General features: G+C 39.5%; 1 protein-coding gene across 1 annotated transcript; it reads left to right on the plus strand.

Annotated features, from left to right (window-relative positions):
- Positions 1-1,033: 1,033 nt before the first annotated feature.
- Positions 1,034-19,557, plus strand: LOC119660133 (VPS35 endosomal protein sorting factor-like). Its single transcript, XM_038068532.1, has 16 exons — positions 1,034-1,154; positions 1,215-1,305; positions 1,375-1,557; positions 11,043-11,196; positions 11,256-11,583; positions 13,267-13,443; positions 13,514-13,682; positions 13,738-13,907; positions 13,964-14,246; positions 14,306-14,449; positions 14,513-14,679; positions 14,741-15,096; positions 15,147-15,286; positions 15,346-15,511; positions 19,048-19,316; positions 19,375-19,557. Exons 1-16 carry the CDS (start codon positions 1,141-1,143, stop codon positions 19,483-19,485), a joined length of 2,922 nt encoding a protein of 973 aa, XP_037924460.1. The 5' UTR covers positions 1,034-1,140; the 3' UTR covers positions 19,486-19,557.
- The last annotated feature ends 1,695 nt before the right edge of the window (positions 19,558-21,252 follow it).

Here is a 21,252-nt window from a genome sequence, read left to right on the forward strand (position 1 = left end):
AATCAAAGAATTAGAAACAGGATTAGCAATCACCATCAATGCTGTAATAAGTTGGAACAGCACCTGTGACGAAAGAAAATACACTACAAGTTTTGGAAACTTTTTATTCAATTTTAATAATTGTACAATCAACATTAATAATCACTCATTCAATAATAAGCAACAAACATTTCAAAGTAAATTTATTATGGAAGCGCTCAGGAGACACAACAAATTAAGGAATTCAAGGTAGCCATCTTTGCATATTTCTACTTGAAACGGAAAACCATAAAAATAAAAGTTAAAAATCTTACCAATAAAATTGAGGACAATTTGGAACATAAGGAGGGACGAACTAAGTATCATGCACACACACATGACTCACATACCCTTCAATCGTGCTCGGAAGTCAGCGATATTAAATGTCCTAATCTTAAACAAGTAAATTAAGGCTGACTTGGTTTTCCATTTAACTACACAAACCGATTGGCTTTCCAGTACTTATCATAACAGTAACAATCTTATCCTGCAGACCACTTATTAAAATCAAGAGATCTCATAACAACAACAATGTGATCTTGCAAACTAAGATCGCGAGATCTCATAATATAACATTTTCAGTCAGTAAAAAGATTTGTGAAGCCAACGATGGTTAGTTAGTAAGCTTGAGATTTTGGGAATATACGAATCTTTTTCACCCGTCACGTCTTATTAATTCATTGTAAGCGTATCGACACTTTATTCTATTTAACTCTGCTCGGAAACTTCACTCGCGTACCGAGTCCTTAATCCCTCCAAGAAAGTAACTTCTATTTCAACTTCGAACCATGCTTTAATGCGTCTTTGTTGACATCTAGTGTTGATTTTTGGTCTGGATTTAGAACTTAATTACAATTCAAACCAAATATCGTATATCCTCCGCCATCTGCCTTTTGGATAGAAAATGAAAACAGCAAAGATACATATCAGTTGAAACTTTATAGGAACTTTGTTAGTGACATCTATCACCAAGAACTAAAACTTATTACTATTGTGAATTGACTGCCCCTTATCAGCAGTCAGGACGACACCTGTCACTTTCAGCGGCTTTAAAGCTGTATGTAAACATTCGGTCTCGATCTTATTGTAATTTGTTGTTTTTTATCTATAATTCCTGAATAAATGGCAACTGAATGGTAAAATTCTCGCTCTTTGTTATCTTAACATAATTACTGGATAAAGCAACAATTATTTAGGCTATGTGTAGCAGCCGAAACGCCCATACCGAAGGAACATTTCCAGTGGGTGGAGACGTTAGAGCATCCACTCAAACAAATGACGGTCACGGCAAGTTTAGAATATCTCATTGATCATTGATGTCATTGTCAAGATAGATTTGTCCTCTTTTCCCCACAGATGATTGATAGCAAGGGAACTCGGAAAGTTGGCGGCGGGAGTATTGCAAGCAATGCCAGCAGCAGGACATCTTCGACCCTTTCTTTGGACCCTTTAAGTCTCGCCCTGGATGGGACTGATCCACTGAGTCAGTTCGCAAAGCAAGAGGCGATGGATCCACTATCACAAATGGTAGCAGAATACGTAAGAATGGAGTAATTTAGATTAAAAAACTTGCAGTACTTAATGTGGCTTAAGTAGCCAAGGCGAGATGCAGGAAAGTAGGAATTGAAATTGTCTGCACGCAAATAGAGGTAGAGTCCTATCGGCACTGTGTCCTGTGCGTGATACATGTATGCGAAATCGGGTTCCTTTTATGGCCTTTTCTCGCCTCACACCTAGGATAAGGAACAGAAATGGTACGGAATCGTCCATTCGGATGTATGAGGCTAAACATTTTTCGGGGGATTCTTCTTTCGAACGCGGCCAAATAAAATGTTTACGTTTTCTACCTAGCCCTTTTTATGTTTTTGTGCAAAACAAAAACTTACTAAAATTGGTGTACTGCGTCTGTCTGTCACGTATTTTTCTCGGAAACGGTTACACCTATTGACACTAAATTTGGTGGAAAGGTGGCAACTGTGAACGCTCTCGCATAGTTAAAGGTGAAAGGTCTCGATTAGTACTTTTCAAAATCGGTCTCAGCTTTGACCTTTAATTCACAAAGGGGGAGAGCGGGGTGAGAAAAGGGTAATTTCTTTCACGGGGCCATTCTCAGAACCTACTCAACCGAAAAATCTAAAGATAATCAGGAGGCTGCCATTTTGTAGTGCCCCAGCTCCGAAATATTCTTCGCATTGATATCTGTTCAAATCAAGTTAATAATAGAGAATACAGAACCCCTGAAATTTATCCTAGAATCGTGAATTGCAGGAATATAGGTTATGATATAGAGCATGATCCTACCAAGTTTGGTGAAAATGGGACTATTACTAAGTTAGAACAGTTCGAAGGATGTCGCTTTAGTGCAAATTCTAACACTTTGAATGTCAGTAGCACCCAAAATCTTTAGTCAGTAGTGACCTTTCTCCTGACGTCGTCTGGAACTCCAATTGACACCTAAAAAAAATTTTCGCTTTCAAATATTGTTTTTCGATGTCATGGCCGATTCGCATTTGCTTACATGCGACACGCAAGTTGTTCACTCCGCCACCAGCTGAAACAAAACAGGTTTCAGTGAGAAACCAAGCGCACGGCTCCTTCGACTCGGCTGCCGCAAATAAAAAAGGATGGGTCGCGCGCGTCTCGCCCTGGTCGCGTTCTATTGTTGGACGAAGGGCTCTAGTCGAGCCAAAGAGACTCGTTTAACCGTGCTCCCTGGCGTTAATGCTATAATGATGTCGGCCTTGCTCAAGAACTTCAAAGAGGCCCTCATAAAGTGGTCACAGCGGGCATGCATACAGGATTCAATATCCTTGGGCACGTCAGCTACGGTTTTCCCGTGGTTGGTGGCAGCTTTAGCTTTAACGTTACATCCTTGAGTAGGCGGGATAGACCGGTAGCATTGAGTGCCGACCTGATGTCAAGAACAGGGTCGCTGAGGAGATTCTACCCGTATACCAGCTTCGCTGGACTTACAGCAAATTCTTCACGATTGGCTGTTCGGAGGCCAAGAAAAATGAGTGGCAGCATCCGCGGCCAAGAAGCGCCGTGTTGGGCCATTATAGCAGCCTTCAGTAATCTCTGCCATCGTTCGAGTATCCCATTGCGGATTGCAGGTGATACGCAATTGTCCGGTGGCGTTTGAAGTCGAGGAATTTGCCCAATTCTTTGAAAAGGGAGGACCCAAACTGCGTTCCCTGGTCGGTGATTATAATTGCCGGCACATCAAAGCGTGGAATTAATTCTCAACAGAGGGCCTTTGCACAAGATTGTGCAGTAATGTTTTTCAGGAGTATTGCCTCAGGCCACCCCGTGAACCTATCGATGATTGTGAGGCAATACCTGAAACAGTGCGAGTCTCGCAAAGGGCCAATGATGTCAAGGTGGATTATGTGTGGTGGACCGAGGGAACTCCTACCTCTTTCCTCAAATGGTTTGTAATTTTGCTCTTCTCGCATACGATGCACCATCTGGCCCAGGAACTAATGTCCTTGTTCATAGACGGCCAGAAATACTTTGCGGTGACTAACCGATTCGTTGCCCGAACGTCTGGGTGCGCCAGATTGTGAACGGCGTAAAATACTTCCTTTCGGATATCGGCCGGATTGTCTCAGGTCTCGCAGTATGTACTGGATGTTGAATCCTAATATGTATGGAGTTGGTCTTCGAACTCTGGAGAACTTCATCGTCCTTCTGCGCCTTGACAATTGCTGGAAAATCGACAGTGGCTGGGATCTTGACCTCTACAACACGTGACAAAGCGTCAGCAGCCACGTTATCTTTTCCAGACACATGTTGAATGTTGGAAGTGAACTAGCTGATAAAATTCAAGTGCCGAAGTTGGCGAGAGGACGCTCTGCCGGGCTTTTGTTTCAAAGCGAAGTGTATCGCTTAAAGTCCGCGAACAATATGACCGACATGCCTTCAAGGGAATACCGGAAGTATTTAATTGGGAGGTACGCGGCAGGCAACTCACGATCAGAGGTACTGCAGTTCCGTGAAGCGAAGAAGCTCAACGACTGCCAGATTTGATTCACTATTTGGTGAAGAGCAGCACCTGCGGCAATGTCTGGGGCAACGACGAATACGGCTAGGGTGGGATCTTGCTGGGGGAAAGCCAAAAATGTAACATCCACCAGCGCCTGGACAGCCTCTGGGATCCACACAATCAGATGGGAGTTTTTGGTTTCCAGCCCAAACAAAAAGGCGTTAAAGTCCAATCGATGGTGGGCGGCCTTGGGCAAAAAACGACGATAGAAATTTAGCACACCCAAGAACCTTCTGTGGTCCTTAACAGTTTTCGGAAGCGAGAAGCTCGGAATCGCTTGCACCTTAACTGGATCTTGAAGTGGCACAGGAAATCCGCGCCTAAGGTGGGTATACTTATGTCCGCGATTATTAAGCGCCAAGAAAATGTTCGTCGAAGTGTTAAACGCAAGTCTATCTGCCTGTAACCATACGTGCGGATCGACGAAGAATTTGCTGCAGCGAGTTTCAATGGTTGTGGTATTAATTTATTCTGCCGGGATACGGGAAGAACCGAAACTTCAGCGATTGTGATTGTAGCAATGACCAGAACCCCCGACAAGTCTGATTTATTTGGTGAGAAATTGCTGGGGCTGGTGCATTTTTTAGTCTTTTCGGCGAACTTATGATGGTACCAGCATGCCCGGGTACTTGCCGAAAGTCCCGACGACCTATTAATCGATCGCTCATTTCGGAAGACGAATCTAGTCCTACTCTGCGAACTCAGAGACGGTGGTTGTTAGTGCTCACACCATCTGCTGCAGCTGAGCCACCTGGTATGAGTTTTCGCGAGACACGTCACCAACCATGGGTCGAACAACGGACTCCATGAATTTGTTCGCATTAACGGCTAACCAACCGAGAGACCCCGAATTCAGCCTATATGCTCCTCGAAAGCCTCTTCAGCCATAAAGATGCTAGCAGCTCGATGCCGATTTTGTCACCAACTGCTTCATTCCTCAAGGACGTAGGAGACAAGCCCAACTGCCTCCTCGTCAAGCCCGACGAGCGCGAAATTAAAACGAACAGCGTCCGCTGTGACGCCGGCCAAAGTGAATTGAGCCTCGAATTGGAGGAACCATACTGACGGGCTCCTACGCCAAAACGGCAGCACCCATACAGCCGCGGTAGTTACTGAGGACATCATAGAAGAAAACGGTCATGTGCCGTCTCTTGCGGCATTCTCGCTTTTTTAAGGTTTTGTTTTACACTAAAAGTAGAAAAAATCGATTCACTGTCTGTCTGTCTGTCGGTCAGACGCATTTTTTTCGGAGACTGTAGCAGCGATTGACACCAAATTGGTGGTGGAAAGGTGGAATCTGTGAACGGTCACGCATACAATGAGTTAAATCCTTCGTCGAATTTTAGAGGGAAGGAATTTGTATCGTGATTTGACGTCGAATATCAGTCGAATCAGCTGTGAATGAGTATCTGAGTCAAATCAGGGTAATAATCTCAGGCGAGCGCAATGCTGACCACATTGCCTCCTACAGTGTTACTGTAGTGTACCGTTACGGTCTTGAATGAAGTGCTCTAACACATTTTAAAGTGCTGATCCAATATGGATCGTTGCGCAAATGATTATTATTATTATTATTAAGGAGGGATCCCCATATAAGCAAAAAGGGGGGTGTAATTTTTTTCAATAAGTCATGTGGGGTATCAAATGAAAGGTCTCGATTAGTACTTTCCAAAGCTAGTCTTAGTTTTAACATTTGTTAGAAAGGCAGGGAAATCAGAGGTTCGAAAATGATCACTTATATAAAGGGGGCCATTCTCAGAAACTGCTCAACCGAAAAATCTGAAAAAAAATCAAGGAGCTGCCACTATATGGCTAGGCTCCAAAATACCTTCCATACCGATATCCCCTCAAATAAAGTTAGTAATAGTATATTGGCTGCAGACGTGAAAAGTTTTACCCTGGCTATGCTATCATACGCGGGCTTGAAGTCGATAAAAAGATGGTGTAATTGATGGTCATATTGCAACAGTTTTTCCATCGCGTATCGCAGAGATAAAATTTAATCTGTCGATGATGTTCTGGGTATATGGGGCTATTTGGGCTAGGAAGATAGTACTCAGCAACGGGATACCTCTATAATTGCTACATTGCGTGATTCCCCCTTTTTATTTATGAGACAGATAATGTCCAGTCGTCAGGTATTTATTCACTCTCACACCTTCCCCATCAGTTGATAAACCACCTGGTGGTCTCCATATTTTTCCAATTCGGCTGTAATTGAGTCGGCCCCTGGCGACTTATGGTTTTTAAGCCGGTGAATTTCACGGCGTGTTTCGTCCTTGCTTGGTAGTCTCAGCATTTATCCGTTGCATCCGTGAGTGCAATACTGCTAATCGAATAATAAGCAGCTTATAAGCTACAAAAAACAACGCCTGAATGCGACCGTGTCTACTTGGCTTTAAAATGTCCAAGAATGATTTCAACATCATACTGGAAGAGACTTCCAATTCTGGAGTCTCATCTGTAGGGTCGTGAACATTAATAAGGCTTACTATTTCGAAATTCGCGCGAAAGTGCAGAGTTCACAGCCTTTCACTTATGTTTCCATAGCCAATAACAGTAGGATTCATTTTCTCTGTGCTACTATACGGGAGCAGGACATGAAAATATATCGTCCCTTTTACTCGAAAGTCCCAACCTTTCATCAACTAATATCTGCGTCATATCATCGAACTATTCTCTTCTTATGCAATGAATAAGCAACGTTAAATCCTTACCCATTTCAAGATTATGGTGGCAATTTAAGAAAAACCTTGTCTTCCACGAACGAATGTCGCCCAAAATATTGATATAAACGGCTATTTGCTATTACTCTGTTCCGCAAACATTCAATGACTACTGAATTGTCTCCTCGAGGCGAATCCTTGATAAAGAACTGCAAATTCATTCGTACGAATTGGATGGAGGAAACATGGCGGGTTTAATTTTTATTTGATTTTATCGAAAAACCTTGCGAGGCGTGCTCCATATAATTTTTTTTGCTCATGCGGCATCCCTTCAAAGCTACCAAACGAATTGCAAGCCAGGTAGTTCCTCATGCAATTCGAAATGAAAAGTACTAAGTAATTTTTTTCGGTTTCTTTACTCTTTAGCCGCCGCAAACATTTTAATAAAACCTCAAAAACTACAGCAGAGCATTATAATAAACGTTGAATCGTAGCTAAGATTTCACTCTAGAATGCGAAAGTGTAGAAATCATAGCTTTCCAAATTTAAAAATTGTGTTTTTCTCCTCCAAAATTCTGCTGTTGAACCTAACTTTTCTCAAATTTTAACATACACAATGTACTAATTTTCTTTGAGAAATTAGTCTCTTTATTTAAGGATGAACTTAACGAGGGTTTTCGGGAAAATTTCAAAAGTATGGTATAATAATAAGCCATATAAACTTTATTTGAGCACTTATCGGAATGCATAATGCATAATGAGGGTTTTTTTTTTTCAAATATTTCGGATGGATAGGTTCTGAGAAAGAGATTTGTTTCATATTTTGGGGCACATTTTTTATAGTACCGATTGGACTCTTGACATAATCTATTTGATACTCTACATGACTATATTTGTGGAAAAAAAACTTACACACTTCTTTCGCATGTATAAGGAGCCCCCTTAAACTCAACGCGAAATGGTGCCATTTGTTGTGTGTAAAGTAATTCAAAAATGACACGTCCTTACTAGATTTACTACTTACGTTTTGATAGATTCAACCGTTTCCGAGTAAATCGGGTGTGATAACAGACAGATGTTGAATCGGCTTTAATCAGATTATGTTTTTGTAATGAAGAAGCCTTTTGCCCAATAAAGTCATCCCACTAGATGGCGCTGCGACAAATCAATTTCTTCGCCGTTCATCCAATCGCTATTAAAATTGTTCTATTTATGTATTGTTTCATGGAAAATAACCTTGCTGTAGCTCGCTGCCACAAGTCTCCTACACCATTCACTCGTTCGTCTTGAAAATTGGGGTAAAAGTTGAATTTTCAGCCCCATCACCGTAGGGAAAGGGAAAGCGGTCCTATCTTCAATCTGGTCGCGGTCACTCCATTAAAAGTTATGACCCTTCAAAGTGGGCGTTTCTTGTTTTAATTTCCTACCATGTTAAGGAGAAAGGATGGAAGAGCATGCTAGAGGAAAGTCCCTACCTCTAACCCCGTTAAAAAATAGCGACGACCATCCCGTTTAAAAGGCTATGGCACCCCAAATTGGGGCTATTTCCATATCAAAACGGTAGAGTTTAACTTTGAACCCCATTCCCCCAGACGGAAAGGAGAATATCAATGGGGGAGCGGAGGATCTTTTCTCTCAAAGTCCGTTAAAAAATCACAGCGGTCACATCCCCTTGAAAAGTAATGGTGCTTCCAATGGGGGTATTGTGACGTCATCATAGTAAAGTTTGGCTTGTCACCACCACCCCCGGAGAGGAAAGAATAAAGAGGGTACGCAGTCAGAAGAATAATGTATCTCCTTAATAAAATCGTTGAAAAGTTTTGGCGTCACGGAACGTGGCTATTTCCGTAATTCCACAACATTAATAATATTGGTAGGCCAATCATCGTCACGATATGCAAGGAGGTCCTGTCAGTCACATTTTTGAAAATTTTGGGGATTTAGCTCAAAAAAGAGGGGTCCGTGGACCACAAATATAGAAGAAAGTTTCTTCCCAATTGGTCTGGTCCGGCATCCACTGGATTCGAGCTTATCATTATCCTCTAAGTTGATGGATGCAAGTCAGTGAGATTCTACTAATTGGGCAGGAAGACTAATAGACATTTCGGCCCAAAAATAACTAAATTTTTCCCAAATATGATGGTTCTTAGGTGTTTAAAAAAGATTGCACATAATTCATTCCTCTTGAATGAGTTTGTATTCCTTCGTCAGACCACTTTAGATTTGATCTCTTTGAAAATCAATATCATGATATAGACATTCAGGGGATAGTGTAAAATAGCTTTTGGTAACAAAAGATTTTAATGTTGAGGAAAGTGGGAGGAGATAAAAAAAACGCGATAAGCGTCCAATGTCGAAGGAGACTTCGAATTCTGCTCTTATTGTGGGGAACATTCACAAGTGAGCTTCCATTTAAGCAAAGGAACATACACGGAAATTTTTCAACTTAATTTAAATAGTCCAGATGGCTATATTCTTTCCACAACATTTGAAAGAGAAGTAATTATTTTAAGCAAGCGACACCATGATGAAGAGGTATCACGTTGCTGAGTACCATCTATAAGATATTCTCCGCTATCTTGCTAGGCGCATACGCCCAGAACATCATTGGCCCATACCAAAGAGGCTTCACTCCAGGCAAATCAGCAACAGATCAGATTTTCTCTCTGCGGCAAGCGATGGAAAAACTGTTGGAATATGGACAACAGTTGCAGCATCTATTCATCGACTTTACAGCCGCCTATGATAGCATAGCCAGGGTAAAACTGTACACGGCCATGAGAGAATTCGGTATCCCGACGAAATTAATAAGACTGACTAGGCTGACCCTGACCAATGTGCGAGGCCAGATAAAAGCAGCAGGATCACTCTCAAGACCATTCGACATCAACAACGGTCTACGACAAGGGGATGCCCTATCATGCGGGCCAGGCTAAGCCCTCGAGAAAGTGATCCGTGATGCTGAGGTAAATGCAAGAGGTACGATCCTCTTTAAGTCCACCCAACTACTGGCCTATGTTGACGATATCGACATCATGGGAAGAACCACCCGAGACGTACAAACTGCCTTCATCCAGATCGAGCAGGCGGCGCGAGATCTTGGGCTGCACATCAATGAAGGCAAGACAAAATATATGGTGGCAACGTCAGCACCGAAGGCGAATCAATCAACAAAATCAAACCGCACTGGTCAAACGCGAAGAAGAATAAGGATAGGAGAATTCAACTTTGAGACCGTTGACAATTTCTCCTATCTAGGGTCGAAAATTACAACCAATAACAGCTACGATGATGAAATCCGCGCACGGTTGTTGTCAGCCAACAGAGCCTATTTCAGCTTACAAAGACTGTTCCGCTCGAAACGTCTCACCATAGGGACAAAGCTCTTACTGTACAAGACTATGATCTTGCCAGTCCTCATGTATTCCTCGGAAGCTTGGGTTCTTAGCAAGAAAAATTACGAACTCTTGGCCGCGTTTGAGAGAAGAACCCTCCTAAGAATTTTTGGCCCCCTACATGAGGATGGACGATTCCGTAACCTACACAATGACGAAATCTATGAGCGATACCATGATCGTCCGGTTGAGGATAAAATCCGGCTCAATAGGTTACGGTGGGCGGGTCACTTAATCCGTATGGATGAGGATGATCCCACCCGGAAAGTCTATAAGGGCAATATCTATGGTAGAAAAAGAAGACGAGGCAGACCCTGCCTAAGATGGAGCAATGGCGTAGATCAGGACGCCAGACAGCTTTTAGGGATATCGAATTGGTGGACCTCGGCGCAAAACCGGGATGTCTGGAGTTCCTTATTAAGCCAAGCCTAGACCGGATACCGGTTGTTGCGCCGTTGATGATGATGACACCATGATGAAGGATGCATTATGATACGGGGCACAATCGGGTTTAACGGTCGGTCGAAACAGTAGACATCTGACAGTTCAATGATAATTGCAGATGCTCCACCTTTTTTTAGAAGGACAATGGGTCTTTACATACTGTCAAGAGGGTGAAATCTTTCCTCCAAGGAAACGAAATCTAACTCCTTGATTGGCTAGCACATTCACCCGATTTTAACATAATGAACAATTGCTGGGGGCAACTAGTATGTGAATTGAAAACGGTAGTTATTAGATGAAACCAGTAATAGACCCACTTTGCCAAAACTATTAGTGCAGCGATTATATTAATTTGTAACCAGGATCAGATCTTTCATTTTATTTTAAACTCCCTCTAAAGATAGAACCAAGACCACTTAAAAAAATCATACATTTAAAAGTTTCAAACAATTAATTGTGCCTTTATTCATTCAGGAAACTTCATTCAAGAAAACTGGGAAAAAGGAGAAAGATGTCTTAGATGGCGACGCCCTAAACTGGAGTTCAAAGCGGGCAGGAATATTCAATAAATTCACGACGTCCGAGAAACTGTCCATTACCACCAGTTTCCTCACTGGCGGCGAGATAAGTATGGAATTTCTGATAATGGTAAAAAAAAAATTAAATGGTAAATATGTTTCTTTCCAGTCAAAACGCAAACCACAGTGTCAGACAAAGTCAAATATCGTTTAGAACAGCTTGATGACTTCGAAGATGGATCTATGCATCAAGTTATGGACTTGAATCAACAAGAGTACATAATGCAAATCGAGCAACTCAACCATGAACTAGTGCGCTCGTGGAACGGTGATCAGCGTGTGAACTCTTTGAAAATTGCCATTCAGTGTTCGAAAATGCTTGCAGATACATCTGTTTTACAGTTCTATCCAAGCCAATTTGTCCTCATCACAGATATTTTAGACATATTTGGAAAATTAGTTTACGAGAGATTACGCTCTAAGGCCGATTATATAGAGTTAGTGTAATTTATGGTAACACAATTTAAGGATTGAACATTGTTAAAAATTAGAAAACGGGAATTTATCGAAATTTCTGACCTTTTCGAATGAGACCGAATTTGGGTCCCATTTTTATTGGTTTCTTGGAGATAAAATTGCTTTAAGGTCTGCCTGGTTGGGTGATTGTCAACCAATTTGAAACGTCATTCCCTCTTAGACATACCTCAGCATAAGCTCTCAATTTTTCAGAGAAAATGAGGATGCTTCATTTTAAAACTACTACTTTGAAAATTCTATTCTTCCAACTATCTCAAATAAGCACCTAGATGACCGTTCCGAGACTATGTGGAAAAGACCTTGCTTGTATAAATTGATCCGCGTAAAATTTTCTCCAGTTGATAACTGGAAACCACATTAAGCTAAAAATATGTTTCGTTGATGGTTTCAATGCCCCAAAAGAAAAATCTTTCAGTACATAGTCTCGTTTATTTTTACTCCAACTTTAAGCGTTTAATGTGTTCATAGGGTCAAGCTTTTCTTCATTTTAGCCATCAAAAGTTACGGCTTTCATGCTGTGGAAGCTAATCTAATTAACCTACAACGCCAGGCTCACTGTTCATAACTAGTCTCATATAAACCAACATTTCAGGCTATGTGATTTCCTTAAAGATTTTCAAATTTTCAGAGTTTCATTTATGATATTTTTCTCGATTGAAATCAAACTTTATCAGTTTATCGCGAGCGGGGTTATTTTAGCGTTAAAATTTATTTTTATTATTTTTCCATTTTTTACATATTTTGTTAGATAATACGTCCAAGAATAACTGTGTAAAGTATAACGTTAATATCCACTTTCGTTTTGATTGTATAAGCACTTTTCGAAAACCTCATCGGACGGTGCCCATTTACAGTATGTATTAGTAATAAAAGCTTTTTCTCGAAACATATTTTTTGTTACGCGTGATAGCACAGAAAAAATTGTAATGAACCGATTAAATCAATTTTTTTAGAAAATATGGCATAATTAACACGCCCTAAAATTAAAAATAATAAATTTTGGAAAGTTGCAAGCTTGCCAAATTGCCAAATTTAGGTGCATACAGTAGATTTGCATCAAAACTAAAGAAATATTTTTGTGGAATTGGTTACCGGTCACTTGGAAAAGCTAGGTACTACCCTGAATAACTTTTTGCAATACCTGGGCCCTGCGGTCCTCATTTGTTTTTTTTTTTAATTATTATAACTGAAATTTTTATTGTAAGGACCCAGTAAGGAAATATGTAAAATTTCAAGTAGATAGCTTCTTTCTATAGTTTTGTTGTTACAGAAGTTTTAAAATGAAACTCCTTTTACGGGCTTAACACTAAAATAACCCCTTAAGGAAACGATATTGATACAAGCCTATCCAACGTTATGGGAATCATTTCATTATCTTTATCCGAAGAGTCCAAACCATTGTGTTTGAAAATCAGAAAGCCACTTTAACACTTCACCAATCAATTCAGCGAAACTATTATTGAAAAATGAGAAAGAGTCCACCCTACCCTGTACGAATGATTTTCATTATTATCGAGAATTAAACAAAATACTCGTCTAAACTCCTTATATAATGTATAATGTAAATTATGAAAATTCCAATGTACTATAGAGACATGAAAATGTTAGTGTCAAACAATCTCAGCATTGGACATTCATTTCAGGCCAGGAAAGAAAGTTCCCACTACGCTACCCGAGAAATTTACACCAGAAATGATTTCAGAATCAGCGAAAGAAACTTGCCAGAATTGGTTCTATAAAATTTCATCGATTCGCGAGCTCATCCCCAGACTTTACGTAGAAATCGCTATCTTAAAATGCTACAATTTCTTAAATCAAAAGTAAGTTGGTAATTTGCCTTTTCATGCTTTCCAGCCTAAGGTAAAAGATATTTCTCTTCTTCTTGAACAGTGAATGTAATAATGCCTTACTCCGCCTAACAAGAATGATCCGAGGTATCGGCGATCCACTAGTTGCAATTTACGTTCGCTGTTATTTAATACGTGTTGGAATGACCGTTACCAATGATAAGAAATACATCAAAGAGAATTTCAATGACATCTTAACCGTATATCATACTGTAATGAATCATTATACATTTCTAGGAAATTCTCGTTCATCAATATTTGTTCTAGATTTTTAATGGATCAATACGCTCCGAAATGAATAGACAACGCATCGACATGGTCACTTATCTCTCTTTATTCGGACCTGCTTTCGATTGGATTATTCAAGCAATTGTGTATCGCTCACCCGATTCCAACTCTGCGGAAATCCTTCAACTATGTAAAGACAAGAAAAATAAGTACGAATGCAACTACTCATTGTCTCAAAATGTCAATGTGAACTATTATTTTACAGCGGGCCTTTACTGATGTCAATTTTGACTACATTTAGACCAGATTTCATTGCTAATCATGCTTTAGATTTCGTGAGAATCCTTTCTAATTGTAATACAGAGGGAATAACCAAAGGACAACTATTCCGTGCATTGGGAGGAAGTCTAAACATGAGCCCACCTCAATATGAACAAAAATTGCCTGTATTGAATGCAGCATTTGCCACCATAAACACCCTCACCAATCCTACAGAATACATATCATGCATCGAAATGTGGGCTCAATATACAGCTGAGCACTTTACAGTAAAAATTTTGTCGGTGTAGAGAAATAAATGTAGAGGTGACTATTTTCATTCATTTAGGTCTCTGAAGTGAATAAACTGCTGGAAGAAGTAACACAACGAATGAGTCAAAATAAAGTTTATGAGAATCACTACAGCCAATTGCAAGCAATAGTCGACAAGGTGGTACGGCATACGAAAGATTTTGAAGCTTTGCTCACATTGGTAAGATTGACTGACTTGTTCCGAAACTCTTTAAATGGAAATATTATCTATGTATAATTCCAGGATAGCTTTCTTCCGCTTCTTGATCTTTTTCAAAAGGAATCGGTTAAGTTAGAAGTGTGCAAAAATATTATAACCACCTACCGAACAAATATTGAGTCACCAACTTCAGATCCTGTCGTCACGAATGCCCTGATGTACATTTGCAAAGTGCTCAACGATTCCGTCAAGTAAACTGCAAACATTTATTAAACGCCCAGAATATATTCAACTTCTGATTTTGTTTTGTAGCGCACTCACAGTCGAAGATGAACGAAGACAAATTGGATGTCTGATTAGCAATTTTATTAAGAAAGTGGATTACGGTAGAGATTTCGAGCAACAACTGGCATTCTATGTAGAAGCTCGCGCGGCTTTCCCCAATTTAGATACTGTTTTTTCAACCCTTGTTCATTGCGTTAACAAATTAGCTGTTGAAACGAGAAAAATAGTGAACGGCCATCACACGAGAAAAACTGCAGCCTTTGTGAAAGCCTGTGCAGCGTATTGCTTCATTACAATTCCAAGTATAGTTTCTGTGGTGACTCAAATGGATCTTTATTTATTAAGTGGTCAGGTTGCCTTGATTAATCTTTGCTTAGGCCAAGGTAATTTTCAGATTTATGGTTTGAATTGTCATCTGAGAAACATATTGCAGCTGATGCCTGCTTTGAGACCGCATTGAATTTAGTATCTGAGCTACCGAGGACGGTAGAGATCGAGGGAAAACTAAAGAGCACTGAGAGTTATCTTATTTCGTATTTATGCAACATGCTTTCTACGCTCATTGTTGTGCCGGTAAATGTCCAAAAACATAATGAAAAGAATTTATTAATAGTAATGTCTTAATCCAATAGGATAGCCCTGAACAAGGAGTGTTGTACTTAGTACGCTTGCTTCTCGATGTTTTGAAAAAGTATCCGTTTGACTTGCACAGTACCGGACCAACTATAGTATACTTACATGCTCTAGATATGCTTTATACGCAGAGTATGGATACATTTCCATTTCACATTCCACACGGTAAGTAGTAAGTTTATGTTATCTATTTGGTTCTAACATGGGCTGTCTGATACGACACTGAACTCTGAATTACGCTCCTTATAAGTTACCAAAAATTATATCTCCCCAATGTCTTAGTTTAATTAATTCATTGATTGACTCTTATCTGATCGATTCGGCTAGTTGAAATATTTGATTAGAAGGCGGAAGATGCAGTGGATTGGATGCATATTTAGAAAAAGTGATTACTCCTTTGCTAGTTATGCCATGCAGGTGGAATCCATCCATCGTAAAATGGCCGAAAAGTGAAGCTCCTCAGGAGCGCATGGTAGAGAATAGCACAACATTTTAGATATTTTCAATTAAAAGCGCACAATTATTCCCAACAAAAACAAAATTTCTCTAACTTCATCAGGGGGGCTAGTAATATATACATAATCGAGCCAAAGTTTTTACTTTGTACCTACTTTCTTGTCGACATCGCCCCAATACGCATTACACATAGTTGCTCATTACCAATCATCGCCCCCACTGAAACTATTAACTTCCAATTAATGGCAATTACTCCTCTTCCGCAAGACTCAATATTTTCGGCTGAATTGCATTATTTCTATGCGTCGCAGCCCCCCACGCCCAAGTTCAAATGCTAATTCGGTCATGGATATTTCCTTGTGAATGTATGTATGTAATAAAATACGAAGCAATAACATTACAAAGTAAAAGTATAGTATATGGATGTCATATGCTCCGCAAAGGAGGCTCTATACCTACTCACATCTTTTCTTTTCTTTTTCAAATTATGCAATACGTACTTAGGGCCTTAATACCCGAGTTATTTCATAACTGTTGTATAGATGTTTCCCTCTTCATTTCAAAGCCAAGTGGCCAATTCCCAATATTTGCTTCTCTTTCAAGACGATATTAAATCTAGTAATGTTCATATTACCAACCTGTTTGCATTCTTCCAGTCGATGGCAAGCAGCCAAATATCAATGAGCGAAATATCATAGCTAGTAACCTAATCGCCACAAGAAGGGAAACGAGATGGGTAAGGTAACACTGGGTTCCATCGTGTTCAGTATTCTTTTAGCCATCTATACCTGCAGTTTTAAAACAATTTTGGCAATGTGAAACGTGTTTGGTATTCGCCTACGGGAGTTAAAATGGATGATAAGTGAAAGCAAAGTTGTCACGTGAAACTTGAGTCTTCTCGAATTTCCAGGGATTTTTGTTTTAACATGAAGTCTCTCAAGGTCAGACAGTCTCGGTAGACTGTTTTGATCACCATGTTGAGTTATTTTAAGAAAGAAGAACAAAAAAGAACATCAACGAAATTTGACCGCATCATGACAATGGCAGATACCACACCGCTCATACTGTAATCGTGTTTTGGATAAAAACAGCATGAAAACTGTACCGCCATCACCCTACAGTCCGAACCTAGCCTCATGTCATTTTTAGCTTTTTCCCGCAGGAAAATTCAAGACCCGAATGGCTGAAGTGGTTAGAGCGCTGGGCTGTCATAGCGGAAGGTCCCGGTTCAAAGTCAGTGGTGATAGAGGGATTTGTTATCGTCACTGGATGCCGGATACCGGTCGACTCAGCTGGGAATGAATACCTGAACCAAATCAGGATAATAATCTCCGGCGAGCGCAATGCTGACAACATTACCTCCTTCAGTATACTATAGTATATTGTTGCGGTCTTGAATGAAGTGCTCTAAGGCACTTCACGGCCCTGATCCAATTTGGATTGTTGTGCTAACGATTATTATTATTATATTAAAATTCAAAACAAACAAGGAGGTGGTAAGAGCGGTTATCTTGCAGAAGACTTCCTAAAATTTCTATTTCAAAAGTGGCGGAAATGTTGCCGAAAGTTTATAGCAACTGAAGGTGGTTACTTTGAAAAAAAGAAGATGTTGGCTTAGAATATCAAATAAATACTTTTGTGACGAAAATCACTTTGGAAAATTACGTGTGACGTCAATGTAAATCGTAGTTATGACAACTAGCCAGGACACCAAAATTGTATAACAGTAGGGCTAATATTTAGTTACGATATTTGTTAACAGATGACTCAAATGTCGGTAGGAAGATCTTGTCGCAAAGTAGTTTTCTAGTAAAGTGTTTACATGCCTTCCTGGAATGTTCCCCGGGGTATAAAAGGGCCGGAAATCCGCTCACAAAGTCAGTCGGTTGCATCATTTAGTATTCAATAAACGCTTATATTAAAGTCATAGAACGGGTTTTTGTTTAGTGCTGCGCAATCCAGTGATACAAGCCTACGTAAAGCAAGTAACGTAACTATTGTCGAGTACGAATAGCTAAGAACGTAACAAATGGTGACAGCGCCGGAATTACGTAAAGGAAATCGTATTGGTGACAGCGGTAGAAGTACGTAAAAGCAAATTCGTAACACTTTTTTATGCAGCGTTCTTATAATTACTTATTGAATAACCCTTATATATTATCTGTCCGATTAGTACCTCATATAGCAACTTTCGCGTTGCCGACCTGTTGTTGCCAAGTCGCCAGTTGCACGACATCAAAGAAATTTATTTACTTTTGTCCGGGTCCAGGCATCGGTAGATTGCCCATCGATTTTCGAGAAAATCTGCTCAAGATTAGGTTATTAGCTGCGTCAATTATTGACAATTTTATTCATTGAAAAAATAAACCGTAATATATGCATTTTTATACTGGAAAAAATATTCTTTTCCTTTCTCATCTATTTCAATATGTTCGTTCCTTGAATACGTCAAATAGCTATTGACAACTGTAGTTCTCTTTGAACTTTGTCTTCCGTTGCCTTTTTCCAAATAGTTGCAATAATTTCCCGCCATTCTTTTGGAGACAATATATCTGTGGTTTAGGCAAAAGTTTTCAGTTCATAGAAGCTCCAAAGAATAACAAAATTACCAACGAGGTTAACCGGTGCATATGATTCCGCATCCCAGTTTTTTTAAACAATCGGCACACCGATGATTTCTCGCCTATTTTGTGCACTATGCCCGGTTGCAGATCTTAGTTAACCATTGACGTGATACACTTAGCTGCAGGTTCATTACTGGCGCAGCATTAAGTGTGGGGGGGTGGAAGGGCCCGAAGTTTTTTCGGTGGCCCGGAATAGAAATTTCAATGAAAATGGGAATAATATGGGAACCTACATAATTTTTACTTCAAACGTGTATTTTTATCCCGGCTCCGATGTTTTCGCATATTTTTTATCACGGACCCGAATTTTCTCTCTACTGTCCTGAGTGTGATGATAATAAAACCGACATGACGATAGCAAAGAAGAAACTAAGTGAATAGCCTAAACTCCAAAAAGGAGTCACATCTGCAGAAAGCATGGGAATTCAATCGGTCTCCTGCCTGCCTCTGCCTGCTCAATGAAAAGTATTCATATTCTCGTCTTAAATAAATGCTCTTATTCTTGTATACCTATGCACATATGGTCCCATAGCTACTTCTATTCAAGTCAACTGGATCTTTTAGAATAACAACTTTATTCTGCCTTCTATATTTAAAAATGTTTGTTTTTGCTATTCACAGTTGTTTCTAACGATGAACTCTATGGCAGCGATCCAAAATTTATAGCAGAAGTGAACTCAATGTGTTCATCGATTGTCGATCAAATTCTCATTCAGCTAAAATCCTTTGGAGATGCCAACCATTTAAAATCACAGACAGTTCTAGCATTGGAATTATTCACGCGCATTGTACGATACGCCGACCTAAACAAGGATAAAACGTTATCGCTTGCTAGCAATCTTTGGAACCTAGCTATAAAGAATGAGTCATCGATAGATCCAAAACTAACGGTAAGATAGTCTGAATAATTAGTTTAAAATTAATATTACACTTAGATTTTTCTAATAGATGAAAGCATTGAAATGTGTAGAATCTCGCAAACATGGAACGAGCCGAATTCAATATGTCCAACGACTCGATGAGCTTCTAACACGTATGAAATCCAAATTAGTTAAATAAGTTTATTACTTACTAAAAATGCACTCATTATATGTAACTTAATCCAATTCAGCAATAAATACGTTAATCATGTTTAGAATTAGAAAAGATTTTTTGTCTTTTTTTGAATAAATGATAAATTTTAAGCCGAACATTCTCAGGGGTTTGACCATATTAACAGAAGGTTGGAATTTAATACAAATATGAAGAAGTTATCAAACTGCGCGTAGGATGATTAATTACCGAATCAAACTAAGTTATTATAATAATAATAATCGTTGGCGCAACAATCCAATAGGATCAGGGTCTTGAAGTGTGTAAGAGCATTTCATTCAAGACCATAACGGTACACTACAGGATTACAGTACCCCGCGCGAGTGAGTTTGAACAATACTTTATCGAACGAGAATCTTAAGTTCAGCAAACAATTAAAAAAAAATCGATTAATTTAAAACGGGTTTTAATTCGTTACACTTGTAATTATTAATTTTGACGTCATCTAATTTTCTTCTCTTCTCAATTTCGAGAACCGACCTGTGCCCACCTGCTTCAAGGTCCTTTGCCGTCTACCCTCGCTGGATCTACAGTTCTCCTGAAGACTCAACATTCGAAAACATTGATTTCTTGCTCTCCCCCCTTGTTTATTGTTCAAGTCTCGTTGCCTTAGGAAAGGCCGAAGTTTTACATATTTTCAACTGTTTGTGTAAAACAAAACCTTATTCAAATCGGTTTACTGTCCATCTGTCCGTCACACGCATTTTTCTCAGCCGCGGTTGTAACGATTCGCACCAAATTTGGTGGAAAGGTGGCGACTGTGAACGCTCATGCATACATTGAGTTATATAATTCTACATCGAATTTAAGAGGGGATCCTTATACATGCAAAAGGGGGGTGCACATTTTTTTTCACCAAATATAGTCATGTTGGTGTATCAAATGAAAGGTGTCGATTGGTACTTTCCGAAGCCGATCCTAATTTTGACATTTGTTAGAAAGGTAGGCACCCATATTCAGAAACTACTCAACCGAAAAATCTGAAAAAATCAAGAGGCTTCGACTATATGGTGCCTAGGCTCCGAAATATCCTCCATACGGATATCTGTGCAAATAAAGTTAATAATAGTAGATTACTATAATTTTTAGTGATGGCTACAAAATCCCCCTTAAGTGCACTGTAGCACCACGAAGTTTTGCAATAGTGCACGGTATAGTTTGGTGGAAATCACACTATTACTAACAAAGTTATAGGTCAAATTGGTCGCTTTTTTGCAAATTCAATATTGAACGTGAATATTCTCACATAATATATGCATATATTACGTGCTACTTACTAATGGGACAAATGCACACTTAAATGTCTTTACAAAAGAAATACACAAACCCTTACATACCTGAAGCGTCCAGCTTCCGGTTTCCCGACTTGTTTTTCTTTTCAGAATTGACAGTTAAAAGGTTTTCTAAACGAGCAAGACTTGCCCGTCGATTTTATCTTTTTCGCTGTTGCCTTTTATGAGAATTAGCTCTAAGTACACAAAACTGTCGACTTGTTCAAAATTGTAATCGGTTAGTATTGCGTTTTATTCAAATGACGTCTTTCTTCTAGTTCGTGTCATGATTTTCGCCTTCCCTTCATTTATTTTTAGGTGAACTTCCTTCACTACTTCGTCAAACTGTTTAATTAATGAATTTTACAAATTAAAAGTAGACTCAATTGTTTTCCTCTCTTATAATACTTACCATTCTAGATATTCAACTTTCATGATTGGACAATTGGTTTGAGAATCAATA

The sequence above is a fragment of the Hermetia illucens genome, chromosome 6 (genome assembly GCF_905115235.1).
Source record: "Hermetia illucens chromosome 6, iHerIll2.2.curated.20191125, whole genome shotgun sequence".
Classification (NCBI taxonomy): domain Eukaryota; kingdom Metazoa; phylum Arthropoda; class Insecta; order Diptera; family Stratiomyidae; genus Hermetia; species Hermetia illucens.

Coding starts and splice junctions, on each gene's coding strand:
- LOC119660133 (XM_038068532.1), top strand. Junction 14,247..14,305: donor ATACAGCTGAGCACTTTACA/GTAAAAATTTTG, acceptor TCATTCATTTAG/GTCTCTGAAGTGAATAAACT. Junction 14,680..14,740: donor GTGCTCAACGATTCCGTCAA/GTAAACTGCAAA, acceptor TTTGTTTTGTAG/CGCACTCACAGTCGAAGATG.